This window comes from Notolepis coatsorum (genome assembly GCF_963971535.1).
Source record: "Notolepis coatsorum genome assembly, chromosome: 13".
Lineage (NCBI taxonomy): Eukaryota > Metazoa > Chordata > Actinopteri > Aulopiformes > Paralepididae > Notolepis > Notolepis coatsorum.
Genome location: NC_140177.1, coordinates 4,834,530 through 4,851,264, shown reverse-complemented (window position 1 = coordinate 4,851,264; position 16,735 = coordinate 4,834,530). Strand labels below are relative to the sequence as shown.

General features: G+C 47.9%; 1 protein-coding gene across 1 annotated transcript in view; it reads left to right on the top strand.

Moving 5' to 3' along the window:
* Positions 1-9,405: 9,405 nt before the first annotated feature.
* The window catches only part of sp4 (sp4 transcription factor), a 73,803-nt gene continuing 66,473 nt past the window's right edge, over positions 9,406-16,735 (top strand). Inside the window, 12 exon segments of the mRNA XM_084327062.1 lie at positions 9,406-10,147; positions 10,897-10,967; positions 12,942-13,280; positions 14,782-14,960; positions 15,385-15,388; positions 15,704-15,773; positions 15,776-16,086; positions 16,088-16,252; positions 16,254-16,365; positions 16,368-16,601; positions 16,604-16,678; positions 16,681-16,707. Of these exon segments, the coding sequence (XP_084183188.1) occupies positions 10,141-10,147; positions 10,897-10,967; positions 12,942-13,280; positions 14,782-14,960; positions 15,385-15,388; positions 15,704-15,773; positions 15,776-16,086; positions 16,088-16,252; positions 16,254-16,365; positions 16,368-16,601; positions 16,604-16,678; positions 16,681-16,707 (1,594 nt within the window). The 5' untranslated portion in view covers positions 9,406-10,140.

Below are 16,735 nucleotides of genomic sequence, written 5' to 3'. Positions count from 1 at the left end.
AAACACCATAAAGTCCAAAAAAAAATTTATTAATGCAACACTCCCAGACTCCCTAGAAAAACTCACTAAAACCTAGCAATAGGAAAAATTGCACCACAGGCAATGTGGAGGAGAGAAACCTTAGAAGGGCCGTTCAAGGGGGGGGATCTCCCTTCGATGTCGGTGATAGTAGTGTTGCTATAAAAACAGGCGAAACAGTTGGTAAGCATGCACTCATATTGATTCAGTTTTCATTAGGTATGATTTAGTAAGTACATAACTCTCTATTCAGTAGGTGGTAAATAATATCACAGGGTTTGTAGTAGGTTCCCAACAGAGCAGACAGAAACAACGGGTGACAAGGAGTAACAAACTTTATTATACAAAATACACTGGGGAAGGAATGGGGAAATGTCCCCCTTTTGGGGCAAGGGAAAGGCAGGCGTTCGCCTCCCCTGCTGGGTAGGAGGTGTCTGGGGCCCCCTGGTGGACAGGCAGCAGTAGTGTGAAGGAAATTAAAGGGGAACTATTTGACTATTTCTTTCACTATTTGGGCAATTTTACACAATTCTTGTGAGTTTATGGAACACATCTGTAGTTTTTTTTTTTCAAGTATTCAAAAAGAGCATTTTTCTACCTCAACATTTTAAGCCGTTCTGAGGCTAGGCTCCGCCCATACTCGGAATGCGATTTGAGTGAGAGAGAGAGAGAGAGAGAGAGAGAGAGAGAGAGAGAGAGAGAGAGAGAGAGAGAGAGAGAGAGAGACATTGACGCGCAGGGGCCAAGCGGTCTCTCTTAACACTTTCCGTGCCGGCCGTGTTTTCCTTTTTACCCCCTTGAATGCCGCCACCCACTTCAATGATATAGCACTCGCATTTGTGAACGCATAATCTATGTCTTAAATTATGGCTATGTGTCTAATCTGGCCGTCGCTTATGCACGCTAGAGAAGCGAGCTGAAAAATCGAATCTCTCATTTCCTGATCAGCACACACACACACACACACACGCATAGGGCAAACGTTGATATCTCTGTGAAAAAAGTTCTGATTATCCTAAGACTGGTAAAATAGATTCCTTACCTCAGATCAGATGTTCTCCAAAAAGATTATTCCAATTCCTGATTGCCATATCGATCTTGTTTATTGATCCAACGCTGCGTATTGGAAATATGTATTCCACGCTGTTCTGATGGTCCACAATGAATCCGATCGTCTCGGGTGGCTTGCGCGAGAAGTAAAATGAGGAAACTGGATCCCCCCCCCCCCATGTGTTTTCATGCAATCCATTTCAAAGGGGTGCAGTACCACAGGGAGACGGTAGGGGGCGGTATTTTCCCAATGGAGCTCAGAGAGAGTTTTCAGCACTAACGTGAGACTAGATTGATGACATATTAATTCAAATCGCTAATAAAAAAACAAACGACATATCGCGTCGTTGGCAATGAACGGTCGGCATGAACAAACGACATATAGCGTTGTTGGCATTGAAAGTGTTAATGAGTAATACAGGTGGCTGGCAGTTGGCTACAAGCATAAATGCATAGCTGGCAGTTGGCAGTTGGCTATACAAGCATAAATGGGGCGGGCGTTATTATGCAGATGAGAAACCTCTGACGTCACAGATACGCACAATTTCAGATGACTCACTTGAGTGAGGGACAATATTGTGAGATGAGAATTGGAAGAATGCGCCAAATTGAGAATTAGAGACATAGATCCTATTTTAATATAAGTCCACATAGCTAGAAAATAATGCTAAACACTGGAAAAGGCCATTTATAAGATAGTTCCCCTTTATTAAAACCCTGGACGACGCCTGACAATCTAGCGCTCCACTAGCTGAGTTGTGTGGATTAGTAATTACGGTCAGTAGCGGCATGATATTTAGCGTCCGTAAGGAGGCCACGGGGTAAAACACTCGATGCAAATATTAACTATTCTACACAACATGCTGACACACCGTAGGCCACACTTAGTTTTAGTTTCGTTTTATTTATTTAGCACATTATTTATAAAAAAAAAAATTATAATAAACAGTGCTATAGGACGGAACAAAGCCCAAAGGGCTTGTACAAAGTTCCACTCCCATCCCATTGTCCATAAACATATATGAACAAAATACATTATACACATGTAACATGGTCTAGAAAATAAACTCAAAACAAGATCAGAGACATAAGGCAGACACTATAGCGAAAACATGGAAGATTGACACGAGTCAATAACAAGAACTTTTTTTTTTCTTCCACAGCACAACATGGCTCCGGGAAGCTGAGCTATTGCTACAATAGGCGCACCACCATGGAAATCCACTCTGTTGTAGGGCTGTCCCCGACTAAGGATTTGGATGGTCGACTATGATTGGCCAAAATTTGCCGTTAGTCGACTATTGGTCGACAAAAAAATATATATATATATATAATATTTTACATTTTTTATTTTTTATTTTTTTATCATTCCATCTGGGCTGTGGGGGGTGCTTAATGTCTGAATGAGTCGACTGAAGGCTTCTTGTCCTCTGCAAAAGCATGCAATTGGTCCACTGATGGATACATCTTGATATTTGTCTAGTATAGTGTGTTCATTAGACGGGTGAAATCCTCTTTCAGTGCCTCTGTGCCTGTTTTCGTAGGCAGTTAGCCTCTGGTATGCGTGCCATTAGCGTTAGCCACGCTTCTAGGCCTCTTTGCTTTTGGAAAGAATGATAAAAATTAAAATTAAAAAATTTATTTTAATATTTATTTTTATTTTTTATATTCGACTAAGAGGTTGGCCAGTCGACTACGGCTCCTTTCGACCGATTAGTCGACTAATCGACTAATAGGGGTCAGCCCTACTCTAGACACTAAAAGGCTGCTTGGGGTTAGAGAGACTAAGGGCCAGAAGGGCTCCCCCTCTACTCTGTAGACACTAAAAGGCGGGAGGGTCATCAAAGAGAAGCCGACTATTTTCGGTCCTCGCCCCACAATGGTGGAACGAACTCCCAGTTCCCACCACTGGGTTAGGACAGCCTGAAACCCGTCCAATCTTTTGCGGTCGACTGAAGACACACTTCTTCAATCAATATCTGAAATGAAGAAGAAAAAAATGCCCAGTGTACTACTGAGCGCTTTCAAGCACGCATTAACTGTCGGCAAGCCTCCAGTCCACACAGCAATGTGCGAGAACTCATTCTCAACTTTACGAACGTGTTTTCGGACCACAGACGCGACAATGCTCCACAAACGGAAAGGCCCGGTCGGTTCAGCCGGCGTTTGAGAAAGACCTCAGCTGAAAATGTACAACTGAGTGGAAGGACAGCGTCCTGAGGAGGTTCAGTGCCACTCACTTCAGCTCTTTATTTTTTTTTAATCCTCTTTTTCTCCGCCTGATTTTCTATGCTTTTCTCCCCGTCCCAATTTAGTCGTTACGCCAATTCCCCCCCTCCCTTACCTGGTCGTTGTGCGCATGTTCCCCCTACTGGTCGGTACAAGGGAACCCTGAAGTCCACCACATGCTTCCCCCGACACATGCGGAGACAGCCAGTGGCTCTCTTCTCACCTGGCAGCGAGGACTCTCATTGGTGAAGACAAGTGTAACACGTGGGAGGTCACGCTGCCTTCACCACTTCCTGCCTTTACGCTGAGCAGGCGCCCAGACCTGACCTGTAGGCGTCGCTGTCCACAACGCCAGATTACCACCCACGACTTCCCTCCCGCTAACTCAGCCAAACGAGTTAGTATGACGATCGGCCGAAGCCGCAGGCAATGCTGACTCCGGGAGTCGAGACCGCAGCCTCTTGCATTAGTCACAAGCGCAATCTCCGCTACGCCACCCGACCGTCCTTCGCCTCGGCTCTTTTAACAATATGCAAAATATGCTGTACTCATACTGAAGTTATTCTTGGTATATACTGTATAGGCCTGGTAAATGGTAAATGGCTGCTTTTTTATATAGCGCTTTTATCCAAAGCGCTTTACAATTTGTTACTCACATTTTTACCCGTTCACTCACACATTCACACACCGACGGCGGAGGCGACCACGCAAGGTGCCACAACCTGCTCATCGGGAGCAATTAGGGGGTTAAGTGTCTCGCTCAAGGACACATCGACACGCTGCCCGGGAGGAGCGGGAATCTAAGTGTTTGGGATTCCACGTGACGTCTGTAATGCTGTGTGTGAGAGAGGGAGAGAGACCTTGTTTTGTTTTGAGATCGGGGCGTGTGCGTGTTTGTGTATAGGCGCTACTGGAAACCTGGCTGCATTGACTGTGATCATATATTATTTATTGATGGCAATGGTGATAGTTGTACTGTACTGTACCTACTTAAATATCCGTAGGCTTGTCACTCGTGGTTTCGCCGATGCGCGTCTTTGTGTCTGTGTGAGAGAGAGAGACCATACGTCGAAACGTGCACTCGTGTTTTGAGATTGGAGGTTAGTGTGTTTTGTGTGTCGGTTTGCGGCGGGAGGGAAATTCCGTTTTCTGAAGCCTATATTTTATGTCACCGCTTGAGTTCTCGAATGGGAATGTATAATGCCCCCCTGCTGTGAGCCTCTGCCCGCCCATTAGATTGGTCCCGACGCCGACTCTGAGACGGGCCCGTGAGAGGAGGTGCAGAGGCACGCTGTGCCCATGATGAAGCCCCGCCGTACAGGCCCAGGTGCCGTGGGATCAGAGGTGGCCCCCGAGATGTGCTCGCGTGAGGGTGGAAGTGAGAGTGAAGGCCGACCGCTACTGTTCCTCTTTCCGCAACCTTTGGGGAGGTTGTTGGAGGGGGAAGTGCTTCGCCTCCTTCAGAGCAGGGTCCTGGTGATGCTGTAGAACAGACAGGCCGCTCCAACAGTGAGGAAAACACTGCCCTGGATACTAGGGGGCTTCTATTGAAGCAAGGCTAGCCACCGTGTGATGTGCAGTGGATGTGCAGTGGATGTGCAGTCTAAGCTATTTTCAACGTTTTGGCTACTTTCTTTTTTACCGTGGTATGTTTGGTATCGTTCTTTTCAGCACAGTCTCACCTATATGACCTGGCCGTTTGTTTTCATACATACACACTGTATACTACAACACAAAAACGATTTTAGAATGTGTTTTTCTACTATGAGGCTGAGCAAATGTAAACATGCTCCATGAAGCATTAGAAACAATGAAAATGTACAAACAATTATGTGTATAAACAATTATTTTTTTACCTCGCCTCATAATCCTCCTCTGAAACGGCACAAAACAACTCCAAACGCTTTTTACCGGTATCCCTTTTTTTTTTTTTAAGTTATTATTATAATTATAATAATTTAATGTTTTATTTTTATTTTTCAAATTTCTCCATTCACGTTCGAATCTCGTGTTTTTGTGTAAATTCGAAATTAAATTCGAAAATCGAAAATAATGTGACAGCCCTACTCAGCACTCTGGTTGAGAGCCCTACTCAGCACTCTGGTTGACAGCCCTACTCAGCACTCTGGTTGAGAGCCCTACTCAGCACTCTGGTTGACAGCCCTACTCAGCACTCTGGTTGAGAGCCCTACTCAGCACTCTGGTTGACAGCCCTACTCAGCACTCTGGTTGACAGCCCTACTCAGCACTCTGGTTGAGAGCCCTACTCAGCACTCTGGTTGAGAGCCCTACTCAGCACTCTGGTTGAGAGCCCTACTCAGCACTCTGGTTGAGAGCCCTACTCAGCACTCTGGTTGACAGCCCTACTCAGCACTCTGGTTGAGAGCCCTACTCAGCACTCTGGTTGAGAGCCCTACTCAGCACTCTGGTTGAGAGCCCTACTCAGCACTCTGGTTGACAGCCCTACTCTCTGGTTGAGAGCCCTACTCAGCACTCTGGTTGAGAGCCCTACTCAGCACTCTGGTTGAGAGCCCTACTCAGCACTCTGGTTGACAGCCCTACTCAGCACTCTGGTTGAGAGCCCTACTCAGCACTCTGGTTGACAGCCCTACTCTCTGGTTGAGAGCCCTACTCAGCACTCTGGTTGAGAGCCCTACTCAGCACTCTGGTTGACAGCCCTACTCAGCACTCTGGTTGAGAGCCCTACTCAGCACTCTGGTTGAGAGCCCTACTCAGCACTCTGGTTGAGAGCCCTACTCAGCACTCTGGTTGAGAGCCCTACTCAGCACTCTGGTTGAGGGAGCGTCGGGGCAGCTGCTTGTCTGGCTTGATAGACTCTGGGTGTCGCTGTCAGAGGATGATGACCTCATCGCCAGAGACACTCTTTTCATGAAAGGTATCTTCCGCGTTATTTTTTTTCGTAGCCGCATTTCTGGCAAGATGCTCTCTGATTGGCCGACGCCTGTTTCTACACTGGTTAAGCTTAGGCACTCTTTCGAAGTTGGTTAAGGTTAGAGTTTGTCGACTTAGAGCATGGTGATAGAACGCCAGGTAGTTTGCAGGCTGTTCGATGCGGAAATGGGCAAAGACACAGCTCGTCGGGCGATTGGGCAAACGCGTCAGTGGCCAATCAGAGAGCGTCAGTCAGTGGCCAATCAGAGAGCGTCTGCCAGAAATGCGGCTACGAAAAAAAATAACGCGTATCTTCCTGGGGGGCAGAAGTCAGCTGAGGTGTTTCCTTCACAACGGAAGAAGTGCAGGAGTCTTTGTCGGCGTTACGAGTTAAGCGCTGCATGATTGATTGATTGATTGATTGAAAACTTTATTAACAGATTGCAGAATGGGTACAATACAGTACGGCTCAATACAAACAATTGTTAAGGGGATGCAGACCAGAGAAAGACTTTCGTCTTGTTTACATCAGGGTCCCCCATTTTCAATTCATCATGACATTTATGACATACGCAACATACAGATATATATCATGACATTTCTGACATACATGACATACAGGTATACAGTACTGTTACATTTGTGACATACGCGATATGCAAATATACAGTACTGTTAAACAGAGATCCTAACAGAAAATATTAAGGGGTTTGGACATTTACGGGGGCCAGTTTAGAATTGCAGCCTCCCGTAGGTGCTCTTTGAGAGCGGTTTTGAAGGTGGGTAGGGATTCACATTTTTTTTTACGGCTGTGGGTAGGGCGTTCCACATTGATGCGGCATAATTACGAAACGTGTTTAGTCCCTTGTTTGTGCCAAATCTGGGTTTAACATGATTTGTGGAACTCCCTCTGGGGTTGTGGTCGTGGTATTCACTGACCTAAGTATTTCGACATGTACATGGGGGTACCTTAGTCGTGTGTAGTGTATCTTGTAGACCAGGCCCATTGCAAGTTGCTGTACTCTGTCGTCTACTCTAAGCCATCCTAGGTTGTCAAAAGGGGCAGGGGTGAGGTGGGTTCTAGGAGTAAGGTCAAGCAGTAGTCTGACCAGTTTGTTTTGAGATGTTTGTAGTCTTGCTTTTAGTGCCTTTGCCTTAGGGAGATAGTGACTCCCCCAGCCTATCACGTGACTCCCCCAGCCAGGTCTATTATGATTGCATGGCTGGTAGGAAGACTGGTGTTCAGCAGCTGTTTGGGGATTACCCACATAGTGTTAGCTTTGAAGTGATATGACAATGCAAGACATGTGCCAACTCATGTGGTTAAAGTAAGAGAGCTACAGCACAACACGACCATAACACCAGAGCTAGCATTATGTCTTGCAGTGTTCCTAAAGCTAAGAGTAAGATAGCAAGAAGCTCCTTCTTCTACACGTGTGTTGTACTTTTGGAATTAACTATACCTCTGCCGCCTACCAGGCAAAGTCAAACTAAAAGCATTTTTTTTTTTTAAACAAAGGCTCAACTATGGGAAGAGCAAATGGCTCAGCAGCCTATAGGGCAGGAAATCAGATTCCAGGGCTATATATAGAGTAGACAGGGGGATACTGAAACTCTAGTTCTTCCTGATTGATTGATTGAAAACTTTATTAACAGATTGCAGAATGGGTACAATACAGTACGGCTCAATACACACAATTGTTAAGGGGATGCAGACCAGAGAAAGACTTTCGTCTTGTTTACATCAGAGTCCCCCATTTTCAATTCATGACATTTTATGACATACGCAACATACAGATCATGACATTTCTGACATACAGGTACACAGTACTGTTCCATTTGCTAGTAGGCTATACTGTTTTTATGTCTTCCATCGAGGACCACCTTGGAAATAAGTGTTTTACTCATGAATAAAAATTGGTCATTATAATTTGTTTTTATGATGTGTTTGTTAATTTCCAAATAAATAGCCACGCATTCATACACAGTCAATCATTATCACTCCTGTGATTATTGCCAGCATTGGGGCATTTGGGAAATGCCACTTTAAGCAGAGTATGTTGTTAAACTGTTTATGGCCGACACTGATAAGTCCAGTTCCACTGTGCCGTCTTGTTATCAGCAGTCTGTGTGAGAGTGGTGACCCTCTTATATGATGAAGAGGGAGAGAGTGACACAACACACCTCCCCGTCCTCACTCGCCCAACCCCCACAGCCCGCAAGTCACCGCCCCCCTCCTCTCGACCTCTCACAGCAACATGACTCCGCCCTTCTCTCGACCTCTCACAGCAACATGACTCCGCTCTAACAACTGTTGCCGCGGGGCATCACGGGAGTCGTAGTCCCCCACCTCCAGGACGCGTATTACACGCCAGACAGACACACTGCACTTCCGCGTTACATGGAGCTCGTGATGGCGGGTAAAAGGGGGGGGGGGGAGAGCGCGAGGTGATAAAATGAATGTTGACTAGAGCCTTGACCGCACCTTTTTACTCTATCTAATCTATTCTATTTTATTATTTGTATTACTGGAAAAACTGTGATTTACCTTACCTTGCTACCACCTCTCTATCTTTTTGTATTTATTTTTTTATACTCGCTTATGCCTGTATTTTTTTATACCGTTGTGAAGCACTTTGAACTGCAATTTCTGTATGAAAAGTGCTATACAAATAAAGTTATTATTATTATTCATTCACGCGCTCCCTTCCCCCCTCTCTCTCCATTCTCGAAGTCAACCTCCTGTCTGTTTAACTTTCTGTCTAAGTGCATGTAGTCTATGGCTTGGGGGGGAAACATGCACTTTTAGAATCACCAGAAAGGCTTTTGAAACAGTGAAATGCCATGTTGGCCTCAATATTTTCAAAACTAATTATATGGAAAGGTTATGAAATTAACAAGAATGTGATCAAATATTATGTATTATGTATGTATTATGTAATAAAAACGGAGCTTAACGCATACATTTGATCAGTAGAAATCCGTTTGTTTCCCCCCAATACCAAGATGGCGGCGGTCTCGTGACGTCAGAGTGTCTTCGAGAAATACCGGAAGTGTTGCACACAAACGCTTGCGCCGCGCGGGGCATCACGGGAGTCGTAGTCCAGGGCACACTCGAGAAGAAGGCGAGGCTTCAGCAAAACACAACTCCCACCTCGGCTGAGTCCTGCCGTCCAATCTGAATAAGTGGGAGGAGCAGCGTCCGCCCACAAAAAAAGCCACACAGCTATCTCTCTGTAGTACTAGCTTCCAAAATCAATTGTGTGCAAAAGAAAATAAGAATAACGCATAAAAAAATACAGTTTTTTTTTCTGTTGCATGAAGGACGACGGTTGACGTGGCGCGCAAACCGCGGCGCGGCGAGTTGGACCACGGCGGCGCGGCGCGGCGGACACACCGGCGGAGAGAAGCGGTGAGAGAGGAGGAGGAGGAGGAGGACGGAGGAGGAGGGTGTTGGCCTGGTGGTGCTTATTATTAAATGGCAGTGGGTGGGCCTCGAGCACAACTTGGCCTCGTCTCGGATGCAATTCTGCAAACAAACAAGAAGAAGAGATCTGCTCTTGTATGGACTGTCAGCGCCGCCGCGCCGCTAAAGGGATATTCGGTTTGAGGGGCGACGACGGGGACGCGGTCACGGACTTTCTCCCCCCTCCTCCCCTCCCTCCCTCCCTCCCTCCCTGTTATTTGGCTGTGTGGTGATTGTGTGCGCCTCTTTGCGCGTTGGCACCGCCCTTCCTGGCGGGGTGGGTTGGTTTCGTCGAACGGGGAAAGATACGCCACGGCCCAGCTACCAGCCATTCGCGGAAAAGATAGGCCGTCCTACCGCTCGCCTGCCGCCCCTCCGCCGCTGTCTGCACCCCGGTCGGCCTTCTCTCTCTCTCTCTCCTGAACTACACCTCTCTCTCTCTCTCTCTCTCTCTCTCTCTCTCCTCCTCGGTATATTAATGCGTTATGAGTGGTAGGTACCCGCCTCCCCCCTCTCTCCGCCTACACCCCCCCTCTCTCTCTCTCTCTCCCCCTCTCTCTCTCTCTCTCTCTCTCTGACAGTATTATTATTAAGTTATAATAACCTCCTCCAATGTACAGTTTCTACGTCAAATGTATATACTCTCTTTTTTAGACTCTTCTTGTATCACAAACAGTACTGTATTTGTAAATCTGGTATGTCATGAATGTATAGATGTAGCAGTACTGTCTATCTGATTGATTGATTGATTGAACATTTTATTAACAGATTGTACAGAATGGGTACAATGCACAGTACGGCTCAATACACACAATTGTCAAGGGGATGCAGACCAGAGAAAGACTTTCGTCTTGTTTACATCAGGGTCCCCCATTTTCAATTCATCATAACATATGACATACAGATAGACAGTACTGCTACATATAGACATTTATGACATACCAGATTTGCAAATACAGTACTGTTTGTGATACAAAAAGAGTCTAAAAAAGAGAGTATATACATTTGATGTTGATGACGAGGTTACTGTTATTAGTTGTCATCATTGATTAGCTTTGTTTTGTGTATCAATATTCCTGTAACTAAAACGTGTCTACATGGGCCATATAGTTATTACGAGTTGCTGTCTATTATAGCACATCTATTACTACTACACTGTTAAAGCTATACAATAACATGAATGTGATACAAATAATAAAAATAAAAATAATAATAATAATATATTTTAATCTTTTACACAGACTCGAAGAAGGAATCATCGGGAACTGAAGGAGGGAAAGCGTCTAAAAGGGGGAAAAGTTCTGGATCGCAGGTATGAGAGAGAGAGAGAAGGGGGAAAAAGTGTTGGTTTTACACAGTTGCCTACAGGCCAGAGCTGTCCGCCCACAAAAAGCCCAGCCAGACAGAGAGGGGGGGGGGGGGGGGTCCTCTCTGGTGGATTGTACTTCCTGCTTCTGTGCTGCCCCCACAGAGAGCCCGCCCCCCAGAGCCTCATGAATAGGCTTACACGCCTGTCAGTCACACGTCAAATAGTACTATACTTTGAATTGTCTGCTTGAATTAGGGTCAGAATGTCCTCCTCCTCGTATCGATCTATTTTAGAGACCTACAGCGTCGGTAATGTCGTCCTCCTGCGACCGTCTGCGTTTTTTTTCCCCCCACATCGTCTGCGATATTTCTTCATAATGTCACTTTTTCTGCAGGTTATTTTCAGTTTGGCCGTGGTTTCCTAAGCGCACGCTTTTAGTGGTTAACTTGCGACAACGCTGTGTTTTCAAGATTGTTCTTTTACCCAATTGTGCTTCTCGTATTTGGAAACCCAAGCTGTTTCTACACACGGCGTTAAGAGAGAGAGAGAGAGAGGTGTACGGCATTAAATATTTGCCTGCGACCTAGTTCCTTTGAAAGAGAGGAGGAGGAGAGAGAGGAGGAGGAGGAGAGAGAGAGGGAGAGAGAGGAGGCATTTTCTTCCACCGCTATGAGAAAAGAGAAATGTGGTTCTCACACGCCCGCCCACTCGCTTCCTGTAACGACACCCACTTCCACTGACAGCGAGCCTCGCTCTTTCTCTCTCTCTCTCTCTCTCTCTCTCTCTCTCTCTCTCTCTCTCTCTGCCTTTTGGTGTCTCCCACTCCCCTCTCTCTCAGGGCTCTCTCTCTTCCTGACTGAATGGTGTGTGTGTGCGTGTGCATAATGTGACCTGTGGGTGTGTGTGTCCCTCCCCTCTGGGTCTTTGCTCACTGTGTGTGTGTGTGTGTGTGTGTGTGTGTGTGTGTGCGTGCGCGCGCGCGCGCGCGTGTGTGTGTGTGCACGCGTGTGTGTGCGCGTGCGTACCGTTGGATGCGATCTCCATCTGTATTTCCGTGTCTCCCCCCTCCCTCTCACTTGTCGTTTAATCTGTCCCTCCCCCGCCACGCTCTCTCTCTCTCCCTCTCTCTCTCCCTCCCACCCTCTCTCTGCCCTCCTCACCCTCTCTCGTTCTCTCTCTCTCCCCCCTCTTTACCTTGCTACCCCCCAACTTTCACACTTTCTCTTCCCTATATCCTTCATTCCTTCTTACTGTCTGTCCCCTTTCTCTCACCCCCTCCACCCTCTCTCTTTCTCTGCCCACCTCACCCCTCCCATCCTCTCTCTGCCCTCCCACTGTCTCTCTGCCCTCCCACCCTCTCTCTGCCCACCTCACCCCTCCCTCTCTCTGCCCTCCTCACCCCCTCCCTCTCTCTCTGCCCTCCTCACCCCTCCCTCTCTCTCTCTCTCTCCCTCTCTTTCTCTCTCCCACCCTCTCTCTGCCCTCCTCACCCTCTCTCTTTCTCTCTCCCTCCCACCCTCTCTCTGCCCTCCTCACCCTCTCTCTTTCTCTCTCTCTCCCACCCTCTCTCTGCCCTCCTCACCCTCTCTCTTTCTCTCTCTCTCCCACCCTCTCTCTGCCCTCCTCACCCTCTCTTTTTCTCTCTCTCCCACCCTCTCTCTGCCCTCCTCACCCTCTCTCTTTCTCTCTCTCTCCCACCCTCTCGCTGCCCTCCTCACCCTCTCTCTTTCTCTCTCTCTGCCCTCCTCACCTCCTCCCACCCTCTCTCTGCCCTCCTCATCCCTCCCTCCACCCCTCCCTTCCTCTCTCTCTCTGCCCTCCTCACCCCCTCCCCACCCTCGCTCTGCCCTCCTCATCCCTCCCTCCACCCCTCCCTTCCTCTCTCTCTCTCTGCCCTCCTCACCTCCTCCCTTCCTCTCTCTGCCCTCCTCATCCCTCCCTCTCTCTCTCCCTCCCTCCCTCCCTCCCTCCCTCCAGGATTCCTCCCAGTCCTCTCCCTTGGCCCTGCTAGCGGCCACCTGCAGTAAGATCGGGGGGCAGGGGGGCCTGGAGGGGGCCCAGGTGGTGGGCGGGGCCCAGCAGATCCAGTTCCAGGGGGGCCACCTGCAGGGCCAGATCGTGGTGGAGACGGCCGGCGGGCAGCAGGCGCTGGTCCCCCACCAGCAGCTGGAGCTGGTGCCGGCTCAGTTCACGGGGAACGGCTGGCAGATCATCACCACGGCGGCGCCCGCTATGGCCAAGGAGACTGTCAATCAGCCTGTCGCCATGACGCTGGCCACCACCTCGGCCAATGACGGCTCGCCCGGTGGACGCAAGGTGAGGGCGGTGGGAGGGGCTAGGGGTTAACCCTTTCATGCGGTGTAATCTATCCATCTATATGTCTGTCTGTCAAGTTTTAAGTAGGGATGTCCGATATTATCGGCCGATATTGACATTAAAATGTAATATCGGAAATTATCGGTATCGGTTTAAAAAAAAAAAGAAAAACTTTATTTATTATTTATTTATTTATTTATTTAAACTTTATTTACCCAGGCAAGCAAGTAAGAACAAATTCAGATTTTATTTATTGTCAAAAGTATGCATAATGTTGTGTTAATTCCACAACAAGAGATATGTAATGTTAATTACCTGAAATTATTACGTTTTTTTGGGGGGAAACCCAGAATATATCGGTATCGGTTGATATCGGTATCGGAAATTAAGAGTTGGACAATATCGGTATATCGGATATCGGTAAAAAAAAAGCCAATATCGAACATCCCTAGTTTTAAGTTCAAGTTTTGTTTTATTTGTCACAGATATAAGGTCCCTGTGTGTCACAGTGAGATGCGTGGTTCTGTATGAGCCCCGCGTGAGATCGTAACACGTCATGTCGGGTCAACATGTACCACCTCTGAATCTCTGATCCATCTCATCAAAGAGAAGTCGCCTATTCTCGATCCTTGCCCCACAATGGTGGAACGAACTTCGTTCCCACCCCAGTTAGGACAGCCGAAACCAGTCCAATCTTTCGCCGTCGACTAAAGACTCACTTCTTCAATCAATATCTGAAATAATTTTTTTTAATATATATGTATTTTATATATATATATATATATATATATATATATATATATATATATATATATATATATAACCTTACTGTCATGCACTTATAAACTAACCCACACTGTAGCACTCAACACTTTGATGAACATTGTTACTCAGCTGATAGAGGTGTGCCCTTCCTGATGACTTGTTGTGCAAAACTTGTAAGTGTTCAGTAGGGCCGTCTTAAATACTTCGAAGCCTCGAAGCTTCGTTCGATGGGCATGGGATTCGAATATGAATTTTCTTTTTGAATATTAATCTTTTTTTTTAATTTTTTTTTAAAATCTATTTAAAAAAATGTTTGGTGCTAAATCAACGCTGCCTCTCTTTGTTAACTACAACAAGCAATGCTGTTTGTTATTTAAGATGAGGTCGGACTCGGCACTGACAGATTTGTGTTCTTGTGCTGCTTTTATAATAAAGCCTCAAATGATGGCTTACAATATTTCATGAAAGCAAAGTGTTTCGTTTGTCTAAGATTTAAAAAGGTTTAAACTTTACAGCACTGACAAAGTTGAACAAAGTGCTGTACAAGTCCCACAACATAAAAAAATATATAAATTTATAAATTTTAATTTTAATTTTTTAATCTCGAAGCTTCGAATTAAAATCGAATCTCGGACCCGAAGCTTCGAATTCCAAAAATAAATTCGAAGGTCAGCCCTAGCGTTCAGCTAAATGACAAAATGTAAATGTAAAATGATATCCCTTCCTTCCCCCGCAGATGAAGGCGATAGGAGGCGGGACCAACAGTTTAGCTGTCAATCAGCAGCAGCAGCAGCAGCAGTTCCAAATCATCCAGGTGCAGAACCTGCCCAGCGCCGGGGGCGGGGTCCAGTACCAGGTCATCCCCCACCTGCAGACCGCCGACGGCCAGCAGATACACATCAGCCCGCCCACCAGGTAGGGATGCCCCCCGAAACCCGGTTCTAAATGGGAACCGGTACTAAATTAGAAAAAATCTGAGTATTGATAAGCTCCGAGCTAACAGAGTGTACCATCCATCTGCGACGCAACGGTGGCAGCAACAGTGGACACTGGACAGTACACGGAGTAACGTTAACGTTATGTTGTCGAGTTCATACTACACTACACGTATGAACTCGACATAACGTAACGTTACTCCGTTTCCATGAAGTGTTTAGCAGCAATCTGTTGTTGAAAATGTGACGTTAACCGGAAACGCGAGTACAGGAAGCCGTCGTGAAATCGTTGTAGTCATATTGTAGTCTTTTAGTCTTATTAACTAAAAGATTTTAACCAAATAAAAAGCAGCAGCACTATTGGATAACTGAGTCATGTTTGCTATGTATTTCTTTCTTTTTAGGGGAGTAGGACATTTGTTTCACAGTTTTAGCATGATGTTTTATAGATGGCTAGGTTAAACACAGGGTTTTGTTTTAAGAGGGGGGGGGGGGGGGTTTGATTTGATTGAAGTTTATTTCAAATATGCAACACAACAAACAAACATCAAGTACAGATATGGCCTTAAGCCGTTCAAATAATACATGTATAATTTTTTTTTTAAATAATAATAATCTAAAAGAACCGATGAGAGTATCGATAAAAAGTACCGAACCGTTCAGCAGTATCGATAAGAGTAATAGTATCGATACAATCCTAACGATACCCATCCCTACCACCAGGGGCTGTCCGAGCAGGTGCAGCTCATCCAGACCCAGGGGGGCCAGGCCATCCTCCAGCAGGCCAACCAGCAGGCATCTTGACCAGCTCGGCCAATCAGGGCGTGCCGCTGCAGCTCCGCCCCGCCCACCAGTCCTTCCCCCTCCAGCTGCAGGCGCTGCAGGGCTCCCAGACCCCCCTCATGACCACAGTGCCCATAAACATCGGCGGCATGACCCTCCAGCTGCCCGTGATCAACAACCTAGGAGGGGGCGGAGCCGTGCAGCTCATCCAGACGGCCGACGGCACGTTCACCATCGCCAACGGCAACCAGCTGATGACGACCACGACGACGGCGGTCTCGTCGCCCGGGACAACGATGACGACGACGCTCGCCGGCGGCGGCGACGGCGGAACACAGGGGTGTCGTCGACGGCGGGGGGGCGGGGGGGCGAGGGGCCAGGGAGGCGGACTCTCAGAGCCAGAATCAGGCCCAGAACGGGCTGCAGAACCAAATGGAGCAGCAGGCGGCGGCGGCGGGCACCATCCAGCAGGTGATCGTGGGCCAGGTGGGGGCACCAGGTGATCCAGCTGCAGCCGCAGGGCCACCACCACCACGGCGGGCACATCCAGACCCTCCAGCTGGGCCCGGGGCAGACCCTGCAGCCCATCCAGGCCTTCCAGACCAGGCGCAGGTGCTCATCCCCACGCCCAGCCTGTCGCCCTCCGGCCAGATCACGTGGCAGACGCTGCAGCTGCCCGGGGGCATGTCCCTGCAGGGGGGCATGCGGGCCGTCATGCAGCCCCACCAGCAGCTGACGCTGGCCCCCATGGGCGCCGGCGGGGGCACGGTGGTGGGGGGCGGCGGGGGGGGCCTGGTGTCCCTGGGCGGGGCGCCCCTCACGCTGAGCGCCGCCCAGATCACCCGGGCTCCGGGGTGCAGACGGTCAGCATCGCGGGGCTGGGCGCGCTGGGCGCGGCGGGCATGCAGGTGCAGGGGCTCCCCTCACCATCACCAGTCTACAGGGTAAGGGGCTCGGTCGATTGATTGATTG